Source organism: Bos indicus, chromosome 18 (assembly GCF_029378745.1).
Source record: "Bos indicus isolate NIAB-ARS_2022 breed Sahiwal x Tharparkar chromosome 18, NIAB-ARS_B.indTharparkar_mat_pri_1.0, whole genome shotgun sequence".
Lineage (NCBI taxonomy): Eukaryota > Metazoa > Chordata > Mammalia > Artiodactyla > Bovidae > Bos > Bos indicus.
Genome location: NC_091777.1, coordinates 37,036,089 through 37,055,218, shown reverse-complemented (window position 1 = coordinate 37,055,218; position 19,130 = coordinate 37,036,089). Strand labels below are relative to the sequence as shown.

General features: G+C 46.3%; 3 protein-coding genes across 9 annotated transcripts in view; 2 read left to right on the top strand and 1 right to left on the bottom strand.

Annotated features, from left to right (window-relative positions):
* NIP7 (nucleolar pre-rRNA processing protein NIP7) overlaps positions 1 to 9,129 on the bottom strand; it is a 66,886-nt gene extending 57,757 nt beyond the window's left edge. For 2 of the 4 annotated variants that reach the window (XR_011561753.1, XM_070771981.1), the window contains exons 1-4: positions 8,875 to 9,129; positions 8,669 to 8,755; positions 8,437 to 8,575; positions 7,596 to 7,736 (exon numbers count right to left, since the gene is read on the bottom strand). Coding sequence is in view for 2 of the 4 variants with exons in the window: in XM_070771981.1 (XP_070628082.1) it covers positions 7,596 to 7,736; positions 8,437 to 8,575; positions 8,669 to 8,755; positions 8,875 to 8,930 (423 nt within the window). In the remaining 2 variants the exon portion in view is untranslated. Of the gene's footprint in view, positions 1 to 2,204; positions 7,391 to 7,595; positions 7,737 to 8,436; positions 8,576 to 8,668; positions 8,756 to 8,874 lie in introns of those variants that run through there. The other 2 variants (XM_019978513.2, XR_011561754.1) reach the window with 2 other exon arrangements.
* Positions 300 to 5,541, top strand: TMED6 (transmembrane p24 trafficking protein 6). The gene is made up of 4 exons (XM_019978512.2): positions 300 to 574; positions 1,777 to 1,903; positions 3,119 to 3,267; positions 5,155 to 5,541. The coding sequence occupies exons 1-4, from the start codon at positions 362 to 364 to the stop codon at positions 5,386 to 5,388; spliced, it is 723 nt and encodes a 240-aa protein (XP_019834071.2). The 5' UTR covers positions 300 to 361; the 3' UTR covers positions 5,389 to 5,541.
* A 46-nt stretch (positions 9,130 to 9,175) lies between the features above and the next one.
* COG8 (component of oligomeric golgi complex 8) lies at positions 9,176 to 19,070 on the top strand. 4 transcript variants are annotated; one of them, XM_070771973.1, is made up of 6 exons: positions 9,176 to 9,609; positions 10,800 to 11,007; positions 11,774 to 12,601; positions 14,480 to 14,648; positions 15,633 to 15,806; positions 17,694 to 18,125. In XM_070771973.1, the coding sequence occupies exons 1-6, from the start codon at positions 9,215 to 9,217 to the stop codon at positions 17,849 to 17,851; spliced, it is 1,932 nt and encodes a 643-aa protein (XP_070628074.1). In that variant the 5' UTR covers positions 9,176 to 9,214; the 3' UTR covers positions 17,852 to 18,125. The 4 variants fall into 4 exon arrangements, with proteins under 4 accessions (XP_070628074.1, XP_070628075.1, XP_019834064.2 ...); XM_019978505.2 differs by lacking the exon at positions 17,694 to 18,125 and having other exon boundaries at positions 9,178 to 9,609; positions 15,633 to 16,097; XM_070771974.1 differs by lacking the exons at positions 14,480 to 14,648; positions 15,633 to 15,806.
* The last annotated feature ends 60 nt before the right edge of the window (positions 19,071 to 19,130 follow it).

Sequence of the window (19,130 nt, the reverse complement as noted above, 5' to 3'; positions counted from 1 at the left end):
AACCTGCTTAATGTTTATTCCCAACAGGTAAAAACTGAAAAATGACAGCCCAAAGGAAGGGTGGAAATCGCTCTTCTGAAGTAATAGTCTATGTAGAAACCCATTAAATAGGTTTGGTAAGCCACTGAGTTTTCGATGTTAAAGCAAAAATTCTTCCTGTGAGCCAAATGTGGGTATCATGCCAATTCTATTCTGGAATATCTTATGCGTGGCCCTGAGACTGGCCTAAGTGTTACTTGTGGAGTTAATCATTACCCCAGCAGTGGTCTAAATTGCTTGATTCCGTGCTTGGTTCAACAGTACATACACTAAACTGCTTGATTCCACTGGGCTGCACACACAGGAGTCTCCAGGGAGCAGCATGTTCCCTTTGCTTTTTGTGGCTGGACTGGTTGTTCTGAACCTAGTGAGCTCTGCTAGGAGCCAGAAGACAGAACCCCTTAGTGGCACTGGGGACCAGTCCCTCTTCCGTGGAGCAGATCAACACGACTTTGCCATTGTGATCCCTCCAGGAGGCACAGAATGCTTCTGGCAATTTGCCCACCAGACTGGCTACTTCTATTTCAGTTATGAGGTGGGTACGTGGTCATACTGGGGACTTGTTTTTCTTGTTTGTTCATTTCCTTTTATAAAGGGGGTCAGGTTTTAAATAAACACAAGGTTCTAGTTGTCTTTATTATGCTATGACTCCCCACCTGTTAGTGAAATGGGTCTGCAGTTAAATGGAAACTTGATAGATGAATAATCACTAAAACATATGGCTTGGTTTCTCAAATTTGGGGCTGTGGCAGTGTGCCCGAAGTCATGGGACAAACTGGGTGCCTCTTCCTGGAGAGAGAATCATCACATTTACTTGAATTTGGAGATGAGAGGGGAAAGAAAGAGTCCATTTTTTAAATATTAAAATAATATGGATATGGTACCAAGCTGAACAAAAAAAATCACACGGACTTTGGAGACAGACCCAGAGATTTCAAAGACGCTTCAGTTTATGAAGTTGGGGAAACAATATTACTCTCTTGCCTTTAGGGGTAATTCCCACAAATTGAAGAATCACCGACTCAAGGTTTCTCTATGTAATCAGTCCTGTTGCTTAAATACTTTAAGCCAAGTACTTTAATCCATGCTGTGCCCAAGGATGGTCTTGCTCACCAGTAACTTAGTTGGTTCATTTCCTTTGTTCTTTACCTTGGAAACCTATTAACTTTCTAAATTTTGTTTACATATTAAAAAACTATATTAGTCTTATGCCAATGTAACTTAAAATTCATTTTATACTAACTTATCAGAGATTTTCCTTATCTCTGAATTAATAATAGAATAGTAGCTACCACACAGCTCACAGCCTGGGCTTGTCCAGCTTGGAGACAAGTGCCTATTGAATGCCTTACTTGCTGTCAAGTATCAAAAAAGCCCAAGTCTGGTATACCACTGGGGACGTCAAAACCAAGTTGAGTTCAGCCAAGAACTACATGGCCAGATTCAAGGTCTGAGACACGTTTTCTCACCAGGTGCTACTGGCATTTTGGACAATTCTTTGTCTTGCTTACTGTTTCTAACATGGCAGGATGTTCAGCATTGCTGCCTCCCGGCCCTCCCCTACTCGCATGCAACATCAATGCGATACCTCGACCCAAATTCAAGGTGGGGGTTGGGCAGTACCACCCCTGACTGAGAACCACCGTACTGATGGTCACTGGATGTCAATCTTACCATTCAGTTAGCTTCCTGATGATGTAGCACGGGCTTTCCTCCCTCTTTAATGTGTCTCGGCAGGTTCAGCGGACAATAGGAATGTCACATGACCGGCATGTTGCTGCCACTGCACATACCCCACAGGGTTTCCTTATAGAGACCTCTAAGAATGTTCGGGGACAGATTAACTTCTCTACCCACGAGACAGGTCTGTTTTCATTCTCACAGCTATTGTAATAATCATGTATTTCTTTGAAATTGGGAAAATAATGAGGAAATATTGAAATTAATAAGTACTGAGATGCAAAAGCCCTGACTTTTCCACATATGGATGGTGAAACAGTAGGGGAAAAAAATTAACCTTGAAAACCAGAAACCAGATTTCCTGTAGACTGCCAATGGCCAAGGACATTAATCAGATGTCCTTGATTGGGCTCCAGAAGCTCGATTTTATTTCATCATCTCCAGTGAACCAGATTATGGGAAAGTGATCAAAACAGGCAGATCCATTTATGATACAGAATTACAATTAATAAATTTATTATGGGATAGTACCCCAGTCATCGGAACAACTTGAGCCAGTTACCAAAAAGCAGACTCAGAATATAAGGAAAATGCATGGCCATGACAAATATCCACATTCTACAACAAAGCACTTCTCCAGTCGCCATAAAATTCCCACAGTCAGATCGAGCCTGTCCTCACTCCGGACAGCACTAGTCAGTATGAACTGTTCTCTGTACCAGCCAGGTGCACAAAAAAAGACAGTATTTCTCAACAGGTACATAAGACAATCCTTCAGTTCACAGCACAGGGTATCAGCATTATTATTTAACATCTTGGCCCCGATATGCCAGTAGTGCCTTCCAGTCGCTTAAGACGATCAAATACCCTGCCACATCTTTCGAACCCTGCTCCTCCCCACTGCTCCCCCACCGCCACGTGCAGGAGGCGACCTCAGTTGAGAATAAGCATCAGTACATACCCCAAACCAGCAGCCCCCATACAAACCACCTTGCAGGAAGTCACTCCTGGATAGCTTCTTTCATTCATACAGCATCCATCTTTTTCCTACTTTCAAGATCAAGATGATATCCCAGCTCTAATGGTGTACAAGCAGGCAAACAATATGCTCTTAATATGCTTGTGGTTAGAAATAGCTTAGAAGATGTGAGAATTACAGGTTGAAAAAGATGAAAACGTTTTCTATCCAATACAGAGCTCAAGTTACTAAAATCTGGCAAAACATTATAGTATTTAGTAAAATACATTTCAGGTAGGATCTTCCACGTCAAAAACTGAATCTTTGCAGTTTTGTCTATAGTAGCACATTTAATTTTGGAGAACAGTTATCTCCAGGGAAATTTAGAGGGCCGGAGGGTAGGAGATCAAGAACTTGGTAATGATCTCGGAATTTGTACAGGTTTTTATCAGCTTTGTCTAGCAAACCAGCAAAATCGCTTTGCTTCCGTCCAAGTATACCTCAACTTTGGAGTCTTCTATGAGGGGCCTGAGATGCACCACAAAGAGAATGAAAGAAAACAACTGAATGATACTCTGGATGCAATTGAGGTAACTGTTCCATGGGAGAGAAACATCCATGGAAACTAAGTTTAAATTTGGAGGAAAGATTAGAATTAGTGGGAATAATATCATACTAGTAAAAGCTCATTTGGGTAGAAACCAAACAGGCGAAAAGATTTGAAGCCTTTAATTTTGTGACTTGGAGCTCTTGAAATTCCTCACTTGATGCCTCTACCAGGCATCAGCAAATAATGGCTCGCAGCCTTTTAATTTAGATATAATACACCACTTTTAGTGTACAGTTTAGTGGTTTACAAAGTCCTGCAACCATTACCAGCATCTAATTCCAGAAGTTTCATCACTCCAAAAATAAACTGCATGCCTGTTATTCACTCTCTGTTCTCCATGCCCCCCTAGTCCTGGGTAATCCCTCACTAATCTATTTCCTGTTTCTACAGATTTGCCTCTTCTGTACATTTCACATGAGGGGACTCATACAGTGTGGCCTTTTGTGTTTGGCTTCTTTCATTGAGCATGTTTTCAAGGTTCAGCCACATTGTAGCATGTGTTAGTACTTCATTCCTTTTCCTGGATGAATAATATTCTATTGTATATATGCAATGTATTTTGTTTCTTATCAGCTGGTAGGCATCTGGGTTATTTCCACTTCTTGGCTATCATAAATAATGCTGCTGTGAGCACCTGCATATAGATTTTTGTATGAACATACTTCTATTTCTGTACACATAAAAGTGGTATACTCTGCTAGTATGATAACTTTTTAACTTCAATGAGGAACTGCTCTTTTCCACTGTGGGTAACACATTTTACATCCCACCAGCAGTGTCTGTTGAGAGCTACAATTTCTCTATATCCTTGCCAATGTGTTATTGTCTTTGTTATAGCAATCTAGTGGGTGTAAGTGGTATCTTGTGGTTTTTGAGTTGTGTCTCCAATGACTAATGACACTGAACATTTTTCCATGTGTTTTCTGGCCTTTTGTATATCTACTTCAGAAAAATATCTATTCAAATCCTTTGTCCATCTTAAAATCTAGTTTTTTTAAATGGTGGAGTTCTAAGAGTCCTTTATATATTCTAGATAACAGTCCTTTATCAGATATATGGTTTGCAAATATTGAGTTGGCCAAAAAAGCTTGTTCAGGATTTTCTAGCCTATCTTCCAGAAAAACTTTTCAGCCAATACAGTATTTTATCCCACTGTTTGGGATCTCTCTCCACTTTCTTGACAGTCTCCCTGATGCACAAAAGCCCAGTTTTTGTAAGTCAAGTTTTACTGGAACAAAACAATGCTCATTTGACAATTACAGTTGGTCCCCCTCTGTATCTGCAAGTAGAGAATCTGAAGATATGGAGGGCTGACAATGGGACCAGAGCATCCTCTGCAGGTCCTGGGACCAACCTCCCTGAAGATACTGGGGGACAGCTAACTGGGCACATGTCCGTGGCTGCTTTTGTGCCACAGTGGCAGAGTTTAGTAACCGCAACAGAGACTGTATGGCTTTCAAAGCCTAGAATATTTACTGTCCGGCCCTTCAGTAAAAAATTTGCAGGCTCTTATCTTCTACCATATACAAAGAACAGAAGACACTGCCCAGAAATCATTGATGTGCTGAGTATATGTCTACATCTAGACATACTCTGGAAGAGCTTTCTGGTTTCAGCACTGAAGTTTTTCATTGTAAAAATTATTTTTAAAAAACTGACATCCAGGTAATTTTTTCATATACAACAAAACTAGCCATTTACCAACAACTCCAATAGCCCATTTTTTTTTGTTCTGCACCCTCAATAGCCAACTTTTACATATCATAAAATCACGTGAATATAGGAGGTTAGTGCTGGTGGGTGCCCAGGCGAGGCTAGATGAGAGGTAAAAAGGAACCCTTTCTGTATTTCACTTTCTGTCCCACAGGAGAGCACACGAAAGGTGCATTACAATATCTTTCACATGTGGCGACACTACAACTTCGCTCGCATGAGAAAAACAGCTGACTTTTTCCTTCTCCAATCAAACTATAACTATGTGAATTGGTGGTCAACAGCCCAGAGCCTTGTCATTGTTCTTTCTGGGATCCTGCAGCTGTATTTCTTGAAGCGTCTCTTCAATACCCCAATGACTACAGAAACACAGAAGCCAAGATGCTAACCTCAAATGACTACAGTGCCCTAGCTCTTTCCTTCTGGGCACAAGCTTTGTCAAATCTTTGTAAAGTTGGGGAAAAAATCAATTTTAGAAAGTTGTACTCTATGGCTCTCATCTACACAGGCAAAACAGCAATAAAATAATAAAATGTGTTAAGTTCTGACACTGATTATTTCTAAAGTATGCACTAAATGCTATCATCAAAATACTGCCCATCATATTGCAATCTCTTAACCTTCACTATATCTATTTAGAAATTAACAGAGAACCTTGGAAGAGAGAAGAGTTGAAACAAATGGGACAAAAATATATAAACTGGGGTTTATATGTTGCATACTAAAACAGGAGTTGTAGAGTGCTTTGCTATAACTGAAAAATGCTTTCTTTTTAGAGATGTCATCTTCCGAATTTAAAATAAGCAGTATATGCACTAAGGAAACTACAATGCTATGCTAAGTCACTTCAGTCGTGTCCGACTCTGTGTGACCCCATAGACTGCAGCCCACCAGGCTCCCCCGTCCCTGGGATTCTCCAGGCAAGAACACTGGAGTGGGTTGCCATTTCCTTCTCCAATGCGTCAAAGTGAAAAGTGAAAGTGAAGTGGCTCAGTCAAACCGACTCTTAGCAACCCCATGGACTGCAGCCTAACAGGCTCCTCCGTCAATGGGATTTTCCAGGCAAGAGTACTGGAAGTGGGGTGCCACTGCCTTCTCCGAAAGAAACTACAATACAGGGAGTTAAATTTTTTCTATGATATGCTTTTTTGCTAAAAAATAATAATTCTAAAAGTAATTTTGGAAGGCATGGGGGAGGACGGAAGAGCTGAATTATTATTGCAGGGTCTCTGATTAGTGCTTTTTGTCCAATCCAGTGAGGTAATTAAAGATTTATAAGAATATACATATAAATGAATCACTCTGCTGTACACCTGAAACACAATATTGTACATCAACTATACTTCAAGAAAAAAAATTGAATTAAAAAACCAAAAGATTTATAATAGAAATCAAGGTGATAAAAATAACATTCAGCCGGGGATCATACCATTCAAGAAAAAGATCAAGAAAACCGCTTGCTAAAACCAAGGTAATATAATCAAATTATGTTCATAATATCCTATTCTTAGTAACAGAAATACTCAGTATAAGTGTTACAAAAACAAGTCTTAGCATGTATTCAACACCATCATTTGCCAAGCGTTGTGTTAGGTGCTTTACAATCATAATTCTAAATTTTAAAAACTATTCTTAGGAAGATGGGTAAGGTATTTTCAAAGAAGAAGGAAATGAAGCTTATTGAAGTTTAATGACTCATCTAAGGCCATATAGCTGGTAAATGTGAGAAATGGTGTTTGAATCAGAGTTTTTTCTTCCATACCACACAGCACCTATCATATAGAAAAGCCACAGAATAAACTGCCCTTACTATTTTATCTATATTTCATTTGTAAAATCCCAAACATGACCTACTATTTTGATATGGCAATATCTATTTTTCATAATATTAATAAATAGTTAAGAAAATTCATTATGTCCTTATCATGTGTTTGGAAAAGTGTTATCACAGATAACAATAACAAGCTATTCTTGTCCTCAGTTCCAACAATTTAGAACCTGTTACTCAAACAAGAAGCCCTCTGATTCAAATATAAAACAGTAATCTATTGAGTCACAATCACAAAGATCCAAAACCCCATTTTTAAGTCATTTCTGCATAGTAAGAATCCAGCCTGCATTTGTCGGTGATAAAGAGAATATTAAACTAAGAAGTCCCTGAAGAGGTCACAGTGTTGACAAAAATTCAACATGACGGTGGCGCCTACAGAGACACAGGAAACAAAACTAGGCCCTTCCACACAGCCACAAGTCCTTGCGACGATTTTGCTTTAAGTCAATGTCTCTTCATGTCGCACATATTCCCCAATGTCTGCTTGATGAAATACCACAATCGCCATGGGGTCTACTTTCCTGCAGTCTTGTGTGGACTTTGCTGCCACCCCAAAACCCTGGGATTCAAAAGAAGAGACACTGATTCACTCAAGTCATTCAATAAATACGCATTGAGGTCTGGAAACAACAAAGACGAAAAAATACAGTTTTTTGAAGAATTCAAAAGGTGCCAAGAATTTAGCCTCTCAAGAGCAGACTGAAAACACATTCTTCTTGAAAGAAAAGATACTTGATTATTTAACAGCCACCATCTCTACTCACCAGAGGGACATCTGCCATGGAGTACACCACGACTCCCTGGTACTGAGAAGTGTTTTCAGTGATTCGCCCAAGTCCAGATTTCAGCACATGGTTCCCATACAGAAAGGACTGCTCTGCTCCAGGTTTTATCCACACTTTATACTAGAAGAAAAAGAATTAAACCCAAAAGACATAAAAATGCTAACAGTTACACCCTTGTAGATCAGCTAGCTACCACGTCTGTGGTTTATTCTTCTTATGAACTAAGCTTTTCTTACTTTGACATTGAATTATGTGCGTGTATGTGTATATTCAGTTGCTCAGTCGTGCCCGACTCTGTGACCTCAAAACTGAAGTACCTTGACCTATAATACTATGTCAGTTGGAGGTACAAAACATAGTGATTGTTATTTCCACACATCATTTATTTTGTCATATGAATTTTCAGGGAAAGAGGCCTGTTTCCCTTAAACCGTTCACTCTATGACGAGAACTACCAAGAGATTCTTTCCTCAACTCTTCAATTTCTCCCATGGGCTAAACGTTTAACAGCTCTTTTTCTGTACCCCAATGGGCTCCTCTTCATAGCCACCTATTTGCTTTTCAGTCTCGAGCTGCGTCTGCATAGGCTTTTCCATTTTTGCTGGAGATAAGACCACTACGCAGCCCCACAGGGTTAGCTCCTAGCCCCCAGCCCCAACGACGCCCAGGTAGCAGATGTACAGCTTCAGGTGCTGGCACTGACCCTAGGCACGGTCAGCAACTCCGCTGCATAGCAGATGTGCCTAATTCTGCGTTCTGACGTGGCCCTCAGCCTACACTGACTCCATCCCTAGCGGCGAGCTGAAACCACCCTACAAACCTTGGCATAGGGTGCTAGGTAATCCAGAGCCGTGATATGCAACCGAAACTTATGAGTCTTGGTGAATTTTCCGAAACACGTCCCCAACGACACCAGCTTGTCACCGGAGATATTGGCGGCCAACTTCAAAATCTTCTCACTGAAGGGATAGGGAAAGAGGAGGTGAGGGAGTACGGTGGGACCCAGGCCCGAACCCACTCCACGCTGCCTACCTGGCCCCGCGCCGCCTCACCTCACGTAGTACACCCGGTCGTTGTGCAGCCTGAAACAGTAGGTGCCGTCGGGCCTGTCGACCAGCAGCTGAAGATTCTCCCCGATGCTGAGAGAAAAATGAGGACTGGAGACCGCGCCCGGAGTCGTCCACGCACCGCGACCCCCGCCCCACCCACGCCCGTCCCCGCCAACCACACACTCCCTCTTCTGCTCCAGCGCTCTTACTATTTTGCTATCTTCTCAAACATTACTCGGGTCTCCTCTTCAGTAAGCGGCCTCATTTTCCCGCTGGGTTGCAACGCCGGATCCTCGTGCCTCAGTTAGCGGAAACGGAAGCCCAGCCGCCGGGCTCTCCTTGGCAACCCCAAAGCCGGCCTCTCTAGCTGCTTTCTAATCGTTCCCCACGCTAGCGCCCCGTAGTCTGGAGGACTCTCGGGAAAAGAAAGCCGGCCTGACGAGAAACCATAGAGACCGTGACCGCCCCCCCCCCCGCCGCTTCCGGTTCTAGATAAGAAAGTCAGCGCCCTCCCTGGACGGGAGAGGAAGTGACGCTGTTGCCGAAAAGATGGCGGCGACGGCGACTATCCCATCTTCAACTACGGCCTCGGCCACGACGACAGCCACCGCGGCTGCTCTCGGGGAGGTGGAGGATGAAGGGCTCCTGGCATCGCTGTTCCGGGACCGCTTTCCGGAGGCCCAGTGGCGTGAGCGGCCTGACGTGGGACGCTATCTCAGGGAGTTGAGTGGCTCAGGACTGGAGCGGCTGCGGCGGGAGCCCGAGCGCCTGGCCGAGGAGCGAGCGCAGCTGCTGCAGCAGACGCGCGACTTGGCCTTCGCCAACTACAAGACCTTCATCCGCGGCGCCGAGTGCACCGAGCGCATCCACCGCCTCTTTGGGGATGTGGAGGAGTCGCTCGGCCGCCTGCTCGACCGCTTGCCCAGCTTCCAACAGAGCTGCAGGTGCGACGGGCCCGGAGCTAGAGGGGCTTCTAATAACTGTAATAGCTGTCTTTATGATGATAGAAGTACTTAACACTTAGTGCTTACCATATTCCAGCTTCTCCTGTGAGCATTTTATTAATCTTTTTAAGCATCACAGCAGCCTTCGAGGTAGGTACGCCATTCCCATTTTGTGTATAAGGAAGTTGAGACCGCCCCAGGATGTTTCGAAGTCAGAATTGGAACCCAGCAAGCACGTCCCTCTTATAGGGCTGTTGTGAGCACTAAATGGAATGCATACAAAGCACTTATCATTGGGTCTGACATATCATAATTAACACCCTACAACTGTCAGTTTAATATATGTGCATATTTACGTAAACATACACACATCACACATATACACAACACACACGTACATAACGATAGCTTTCAGAGATCATCTGATCCAAAACTTTCATTGACAGGAGACTGACGGGGAAATCCCATTTGGGAGCAGTAATACTCAAAAAACCCCACAAAAACCCCACCAAACTTCCTTTTTGAACCATATTCTGCCTCTCTCCTTCATAATCCCTAATTCTGCCTTCCGGCCTTTCATGAGAAAAGTGTTTTCTTTAGAGTCTTTCAATATTTGAGAATAGCTTTCATATTCTTCCAGTTCTCTAGAATAGAGAGGGGGCTTCACAAAGCAGGCCTCTGCAGTTACAGAGAAGGGAGACTGTAGCAGGAACTAAGGTTGGACAACAGCAGAGAAGATTAAGAGGCTGGGGGAACTTGAGGATTAGGTTGTAGTTCAAAGCTACTAGGGGCATCACGCAAATAAGAACAGCTGTTATTAAAGGAACATTTACTCCATATCAGATTCTGTGTTAAATGGTTTACACCCATCAACTCATTTAATCCTCACGTCCTTATGAGATGGGTCATAGTACTATTTTACTAATGAAGAAACAGTTCAGAGAGACTTAAGTACCTTGCCATGGCTTGTTAAGTGGCATATCTGGATTGAAATCTTTTTTTTTTTTTTAATCACTTACTAGTTGTGTGATCTTAGACAAGTTGCTTAAAATCTCTGGGATAAAAGTACCTGATGAGTTTGGTGTGAAGATTAGATTACATTAATCGTCTAGCCTGGTGTCAGTTCATAGTAAGTGCTTGGTAACTGGATGCACAGTAGTGAACTACCAAATGTTCTCCTGACTTGCTAGGAATTTTGTGAAAGAGGCTGAGGAGATCAGTTCCAATCGCCGGATGAACACCCTGACTCTAAACCGGCACACAGAAATCCTGGAAATCCTGGAGATCCCTCAGCTCATGGACACCTGTGTCCGGAACAGCTATTATGAAGAGGCCCTGGAGCTGGCAGCCTATGTACGCCGACTAGAAAGGAAATACTCCTCCATCCCTGTCATCCAGGTAGCCAACTTGCCCAGAGAAGACTCAAACCGATGTTCTTATGGTCAGTAATTCTGTGGTCATCACTGACCCTTTAGGCATAAATCTTGGGGAAACTCCTTGCATATTTCACATCAGTTACTGCAAGGCAAGCAGGCTTGCTCATAAAACATACATTCATTATTCAGTCAATTGATAAATATTAACCACGGGCCAGACAGTGATCTAGGTGCTGGGGAAGTAGTGTGAACAAAGGCAAGGCTGTGCCTTGTGTGACTATAAGCTGTTAACTGGCAAATAAATAATATCCTTTCAGATAGTGAAATACGCCAGGGAGCGGGCTAGAAAACTAGGTGGGTTGCTCCAGGAAGAGTGGTCAGGAAAGGCTTTTCTAGAGAAGTAACATTTAAGCTGAGATCCAGATTATGAGAAGCCAGCCACATGATGATGTAGGGAGACACCAAACCAGAAAGTGTCCAACCAAGTATAGCAGGCTAAGGAGAGAAGAAGTTGGGAGTGTTTAGAAGTAAACAAGACAGCCATTCTGGCTGGTATGCGGTGAGCAAGGGGAGAGCGTTAGGACGCAGGTGAGGGCAGGAGAACCAGGCGGGGCCTGTAGGCCACAGTGAACCAAATCTTTGTTGGTGAGCCTGGATGCATCAGTTGTAGGAGGTCTGTCTCATACATCAGGACAGCAGTGGGAATATTGATTGGCAATATTCAGGGCTAGTGGAATGGATTGTGGGGAGTGTCTTCCCCAACGTACTGACTCACCCTGTGTTGTCAGGGCATTGTGAACGAAGTGCGCCAGTCCATGCAGCTGATGCTGAGCCAGCTGATCCAACAACTGAGGACCAACATCCAGCTCCCTGCCTGCCTCCGTGTCATTGGCTTTCTACGGCAAATGGATGTCTTCACCGAGGCTGAGCTGAGGGTCAAGTTTCTTCAGGCCCGAGATGCTTGGCTCCGTTCCATCCTGACTGCCATCCCCAATGATGATCCCTATTTCCACATCACAAAAACCATCGAGGCCTGCCGTGTCCATCTCTTTGATATTATCACCCAGTACCGTGCCATCTTCTCAGATGAGGACCCTCTGCTGCCTCCTGCCACGGGTGAACACATGGTGAATGAGAGTGCCATCTTCCATGGCTGGGTGCTGCAGAAAGTCTCACAGTTCCTGCAGGTGCTGGAGACCGACCTTAACCGAGGGATTGGCAGCCGTCTGGACTCTCTGCTGGGCCAGTGCATGTACTTTGGGCTGTCCTTCAGTCGAGTAGGGGCTGATTTCCGGGGTCAGTTGGTGCCTGTTTTCCAGCAGGTGGCTATCAGCACTTTCCAGAAAGCAATTCAGGAGGCTGTCGAGAAGTTCCAGGATGAAATGAACTCTTACACCCTCATCTCGACTCCAGCCGTCCTGGGCAGCAGTGCCCTGCCGGCTGCTGCTCCAGTCACTCAGCCAGGGACGCTGCAGCCGCCCATGGTGCTCTTAGACTTCCCGCCCCTTGCCTGCTTCCTCAACAGCATTCTGGTCGCTTTCAATGATCTGCGCCTCTGCTGCCCTGTGGCCCTGGCGCAGGAGGTGACCAGGGCCCTGGAGGACGCCCTTGACAAGGTGAGCGCAGACTGTTGGCTCTCTACTGGGGCCTCCTTTTTTTTTTTTTGCCGGGGCGGGGGGTCGGGGGGGCGGTGGGGGCGCTCCTTTCGTTACAGGTGGCGACTTTTGTAATACACCAGTCTGTGTGACGGTGTCTGTTGACTTAGGTTTAGTGTGGTTTTAGAGGTTTTTCTAGTTGAAAAGGTCTGCTTAGTCCTCCTTCGTGAAGTGGCTCACTTGTAGTAATTTTTCAGTGATGTATTGGTTTTCTGTTGCTGCATGACAAACTCACACAAACATAGCAGAAACAATACATATTTATCATGTCTCGATTTCTGTGGGTCAGGAGTCCAGGCACAGTATAACTGGGCTGACCTGCTCACAAGGTTGCAGTCGAGTTGTTGGCCCGACCGACCGTGGACTCATCTGGGTCTCAGGATCCCCTCCTTTCAGGTTCATTCACGGTGGCGTATTCCTATTCCTTACAGTTGTAGGACTGAGGCCCTCAGCTCCTAGAGACCACCCCACTCCATGAGCAGTTCACAGCTTTTGATTCTTCAGAGCCAGTGGGAGAGCATCTCTCCTGCCTGAGTCTCTTCCTCAGTCCTCTTTTTAAGAGGCTCATCTAATTAAGTCAGGCCCACCCAGGATAACTTCCTTTTTCATTAATTCACAGTCAGCCGATTTGGGATGTTAATGAAAACTGCAGAATCCTTCACCTTTGCCATATCCTATTGGTTCTGCCTGTGCTCAAGGAGGAGGAGAAAACACAAGGGAGTGGGTACCAGGAGGTGGGGATCACAAGAGCCATCTTAGAATTCTGCCTAATATAAGTAACACTACCGATCCCACTAATATCCGAGTATGGTGCACATTTTTAAACATTAAATCTTTAGATGTTGAGGTGCTTCTTATAATTGATGGCATCTTATAGTCCCTGTCAGCCAGGTGGCAGTTGTGACGTGGTTGCATCAAGTCTTTCTGTTGATGTCCTCCGGTAAGAAACAGCAAGAAAGCATGAGCAATGAAACTTTATAGGGTCAGTGAAATTCAGATAATAGTAATTACCTAATATCCATCTAGAGCTTACCTCATGTCACATAGATCATCATACTTTATACATATTCAGCCTTTATCCTCACAACTCTATGAGGTTAGGTCCTTCTGCTGGCTCTGCTTTATAGATGAGCGAACTATCAGACACAGAGGGCTTAATAATCACTTAGAGGCCACAGAAGCACTGAGTACACAGCTGGAACTAGAGCCCAGAACATCTAGCACCAGAGGCTCTGTTATTTACTTGTTTGTTTGGCAGTACATTGCAGCTTGTGACCAGGGATTGAACCCAGGCCCTCGGCATCCTAACCACTGAACCACCAGGCAATTTCCCAGAGTCTCTGCTCTTAACCCTGTCACAGCTGTCTGTAATGTTAGCTAGGCTTGCTCTGTTATTTGTATGTGGAAATAGTGAATGTTCTTTGTATGTGAAAATAATGTATGTTCTTTTCCAGCTCTGTTTTCCTTCTCCTTTACAATTTTCTAGTGGTTCTAGCATTCTGGAACGTCAGAGGCCTTACTCAGTAAAACGCTGGTATTTTCCTGGATCCATCAGAGTTCTAGTCCATCTCCCATGGGAGCCAAAAATGATGTATTCTGTGTATTTCATGATGTTCCTGCACTGGAATTGGAAACTGCACCAATAATAAAACTAGTTGAGTAAGAAATACATCATTGAAGTAACAGAATTGTGAAGACTGACCACAATTGTGAATTTAAACAAGATAATGATGTACTGTTTGGAAAGACTGTTCTTTTGGAAAACTTGAGGGCTGCACATCTTTGTCACTGCTGATGGGGATAGATTAACAGGTAATTGGTGGTGCCCTTTTCTCCTAGGTAACTAAAGTAATCCTGGCCTTCCATCGTGCGGAAGAGGCTGCCTTCAGCAGTGGGGAGCAAGAGCTCTTTGTCCAGTTCTGCACTGTCTTCCTGGAAGACCTTGTTCCTTACTTAAATCGCTGTCTCCAAGTCCTTTTTCCTCCAGCTCAGATAGCACAGACCTTAGGTAAGAAATGAGAAGATAAGATTTTTAAAACTATTTTACTGACATAATTCACATACTAAATAACTTACCTATTTTTAAAATTCAGAGTTTTTAGTAAAAATGTACAGAGGTGTGTGCAACCATTGGTATCATCTAACTTTAGAACATGTCCATCATCCCAAAGATCCCTGGTGTTCATTCCCCAATCCCACCCTTGAGTGAGTGAGTGAAGTCGCTCAGCCGTGTCCGACTCTTTGGGACCCCATGGACACCAGGCTCCTCCGTCCATTGGATTTCCCAGGGAAGAGTACTGGAGTGGGTTGCCTTTTCCTTACCCAGGGAACTTGCTGACCCAGGATCGAACCCGGGTCTCCCACATTGAAGACAGACGCTTTACCGTCTGAGTCACCAGGGAAGTCTCTAATCCCACCCTTAACCCCTGGCAACTACTAACCTACTTTCTGTTGCAGTAGATTCTCCCTTTCTGGACGTTTCTTATCAGTAGACTCATTCAATATGTTTATATCTGGCTAAGTGAAAGAAGCCAATCACAAAAAACCACTATGATTCCACTGCCATGAATGCTTATAGACGGTGTTTATGAAGTATTTTTTTGTAATTTGCCTTCGTATCCCTTTGTCCACTGTCTCTGTGCGGTGAAGGGCATGTGGGAGAGCAGTGGGCAGTGGTCCCACCAGCAGAGTGGCTGCTCTTGGCTCCCCCAGCTTCTCTTTGGCCCTGTCCGGGGAAGCCGGTGCCTGTCCTGGCTCTCCTGGCACTGTCTATCTCCATCCGCCCTGCACTGAGCTGTTCCGATTACGTTCACAGTCTGGCTTTACGGCACAGCTCCCTGTCCCCTGTCACAAAGGTGACTTACTGTACTGAAATGTGGTAACTGTGTTCGTTACTCCCAATAAGTATTTTGGGTTTTTTCCCCTTGTGACACATAAATATTTAAACTTATTAAACGCTTTTTTCACTTATGTTCTTTACCTTCTGGGTCAGGCATTCCACCCACTCAGCTCTCCAAGTACGGAAACCTGGGGCATGTGAACGTCAGCGTCGTCCAGGAGCCTCTGGCCTTTATTCTGCCCAAGAGAGAGCCGGTCTTCTGTCTGGACAAGGAGCTAGTCCCTGAGCTCCCGGCTCCAGCGCCAGCACTGCCGCCCAACGCGCCGAGCCCCGAGCCCGTCACCCCGGTCACCCCGGCTGTCCCTGACGCGGGGCAGGAGGAGGTGGAGTCCGCGGGGCCCCCGCAGCCCGACGAGCCTAGTGCGGGCATCTGACCGGCGCTGCCTGCCCCCCAGGCTGATGCGGCCGGTATCTGGACGTGGGGCCGGGGAAAGTTAGGCAACCCCGGTGGGAACGGGTGTTGCCGCGCGTGGGAGAGGCTGCAAAAGGGGTAATTCAAGAGAGAACCCCCAATACTGTAAAGCAACCATATTCCAATTAAATTTTAAAAATAGTGAACCTCTTGGCTATTCTTGAAAATGCTTGGTTAAACTATCGTAAAAGGGACTTAATAAGGCTGAAAGCCGCCGCGGAGAGGCAGGCTGCGTACGGGGAGCGGCGCCGGCGCTCCCGGAAGGGGCACGGAAACTTCACTTCCCGGCGTCCCTGGTGGCGGAGCCTCGGCTACGGGGGCCGGCGAGGGACGCGGCCGGCCGGAAGACTGCTCCACGCGCCATGGGTCTCCTGGGGGCTGGGCTGCTGCTGCGGTGGCTGCGGGCGCCGCGCTGCGTTGGGTCGGCCCTGCTGTGGGGAGAGCGGGTAGCGGTCGGCGGCGTCCGGGCCTACAGCTCCACGCCCACCCGGGATGGACTCGAGGGGCCGGCGCGCCGGCGCTCCTACTGGCGCTACGTGCGGCGTCTGGTGCAGGGAACGCCGGAGCCGCCGTACCCGCGCGTGTGCCAGGTTGGGGATCCGGCGCTGCGGGCCGTGGCGGCCCCGGTAGAGCCCGCGCAGCTGGCGGGACCCGAGCTGCAGCGGCTGGTGGAGCGGCTAGTGCAAGTGATGCGGCGTCGGCACTGCGTGGGCTTGAGCGCGCCGCAACTCGGAGTGCCTCTGCAGGTATTGGCGCTGGAGTTCCCTGAGACGCTCTTCCGCGCTTGCGCGCCGCGTGTGCGCGAGGCCCGTCAGATGGAGCCCTTCCCCCTGCGCGTGTTCGTGAACCCCAGCCTGCGGGTGCTGGACAGCCGCCTGGTCACCTTCCCTGAAGGCTGCGAGAGTGTCGCCGGCTTCCTTGCTTGCGTGCCCCGCTTCCAGGCGGTGCAGATCTCAGGTGCGGAGAGGTGGGGTCCCTGGGGCGGCGACTGGGTGCCTGTGTGCTCCCCTTCAACCTATGTAGGCGGCGGGCTCGGATCCCACGAAACAGTTTACCCCAAGTTGCAGTTAAAGTGTAGACATGTTGATGGCTGATCTCAGGAGCCTACCGACATGAACAAAGAGCAGACCCTAGAGTGGACGAAATTCAGGACTGATGGGATGGGGCGGGAGGTGCCTGTGAGAGCAGAGCCAGCTCAACCGGGGCACAGGGGTGGGGACTGGAAGAGTGGCCTGGTTCCACTGTGAGCTCTCACCCCGTCCTCTGCCCTGTCGCTCACCCTGTGTCTCTTTTCTCTCTCTCTCTCTCTCACACACACACACACGCATCTCTGCTGCTATTAGATCTGTCGTGGTGGCTTGGGAGAAGTGGAACCCAGCTTTGCCTAGCTCAGGGTGATAAGCCAGTACCTGTCTGTCATACCACAGGATATTCTGCAGAATGTGATTTTTTGCTGGAGGGTTGGGATGGTGGTTCTTCTTGAGCAAGCCACTTGGGAAGATCATGTCTCATTTTAGCCCCATAGTGAGCCTAGCAACCCCCCTGTCAGGGTTGGGAACCTGGTTGAATACTTGGTAGAGTCACAGTTCAGACTTCATTTTTTAGGAGGGAGAGGCGCTGCAGTCTGCATTCCCTTCCGATGTTGCCTCTTGTAAACACAGCCAGGGGCAGGGAAGGTCTCAGTAGGTTGAGAATGACGCAGTTCCAGCATGTCCTCACCCAGGCTGTACCTTCCTTTGCAGGGTTGGACCCTAGAGGAGAGCAGGTGGTGTGGCAGGCGAGTGGGTGGGCAGCCCGCATCATCCAGCACGAGATGGACCACTTGCAGGGCTGCCTGTTCATTGACAAAATGGACAGCAAGACGTTTACAAACATCCACTGGATGGAGGTGAATGACTGACCAAGACACACACACTCCAGCTTTGAGCTGGGCACATCTTCCTTGCTGGACTTGGTGCTGGCTCTGCTCTGACAGAAAACAACAGACTGCCAAAGCTGCCGAACTGAGTTGGAGGAGGATGCTAAAAATGTGTACCCTGAAATGAGCTATGGACAATATATCTTCAACTTGAAAAGAGAAACATCTCCCCTAAAGGAGTGGGCATTTCCTAGCAATTTTGTATAGAGATGGGAGGTGAGGGGTGCAAATAAATAGCCACTCTCAGTAGACGTGATTTCAGAAGGGTGTAGCCATCTATTCCCCAAGCCAAGATCAGATTACGATGTAACCCCCAAACGTCTGAAAGCTATGTTTAAAATGCAGATTAAGGCTGTGGTTGCTCGTCTTCACCAAGTCTTATGTTACAAAGGGTCCATGTGTGTTACTTGCACAGTCTCTGTTTGTTTTGGATACCAGTCTGCCTGTGGAAGCACAACACAGGACAGAATATCCCCAGTTCAATGACAGTCTTAACGTAACTGAGTGGTCATACATTTTTCAAGGTTCAGATACAGTTTAGGTCTCGGGCTTTTGCTTTCCACCTTTAATAGGCCTGGGGAAGGTTTTCCTGCTGAGATCTCTTAGGTAGCTGGTACGTGGCTCATTCTTTGGGTGGAGGCCATGGAGCAGGGCGTGGAGCGATACAGGTTTCCCCGTGATCTGAAAGAACATTCTGACGAAGCCTTTCCTAAGCTGAAATAGCACACAGGGAAGAAGCAGTTACGGAGGACACATCATGCTAACAGATGCACAGAATAAATCGAGATGCAGCACAGACGCTCACAGACACAGTGCAAAGCGATGACGGCTGGATGCTGAGATGCTGAGTGTAGCTCCTGGGGAAGGAGCTTGGTGGTGCCATTCTGGCTGCTCTGAGTGCTTGCTGCTTCTGTAAGAGCTTGCTGCAAAACAGAAGTGGAATGCTGTTTTGGCTTTTGCCTTTTTTGTTAAAGTGAAAGTCCTCTTCAAGTTTCTTTCCATTAGTGAAAACAGGTACTAATGTAGGTCTTTCAGAGAAGCAAAGCAGTGCAAAGTGGTTTCAACAAGTGGGGACTGCCTGTAGTTGAGAAGGAGCAATGAGCCTTTTCCTGTCACAGTCAGGGCAGAAACAGAAAGCAGGACATCTATTTCCTCGTCACCACACTTATTCTGAAAAAATAAACCAGCATCATGGCGACAACGGTTTTAGCTTTAACATTCTGTCAGAGCTTTGTCAAGAGGTGAAGGAGCTCATTTTTAT

Coding starts and splice junctions, on each gene's coding strand:
- TMED6 (XM_019978512.2), top strand. CDS start 362: ATGTTCCCTTTGCTTTTTGTGGCTGGACTGGTTGTTCTGAACCTAGTG. Junction 575..1,776: donor ACTTCTATTTCAGTTATGAG/GTGGGTACGTGG, acceptor GTGTCTCGGCAG/GTTCAGCGGACAATAGGAAT. Junction 3,268..5,154: donor ATACTCTGGATGCAATTGAG/GTAACTGTTCCA, acceptor TCTGTCCCACAG/GAGAGCACACGAAAGGTGCA.
- COG8 (XM_070771973.1), top strand. CDS start 9,215: ATGGCGGCGACGGCGACTATCCCATCTTCAACTACGGCCTCGGCCACG. Junction 9,610..10,799: donor AGCTTCCAACAGAGCTGCAG/GTGCGACGGGCC, acceptor CTGACTTGCTAG/GAATTTTGTGAAAGAGGCTG. Junction 14,649..15,632: donor TCAGATAGCACAGACCTTAG/GTAAGAAATGAG, acceptor CTTCTGGGTCAG/GCATTCCACCCACTCAGCTC.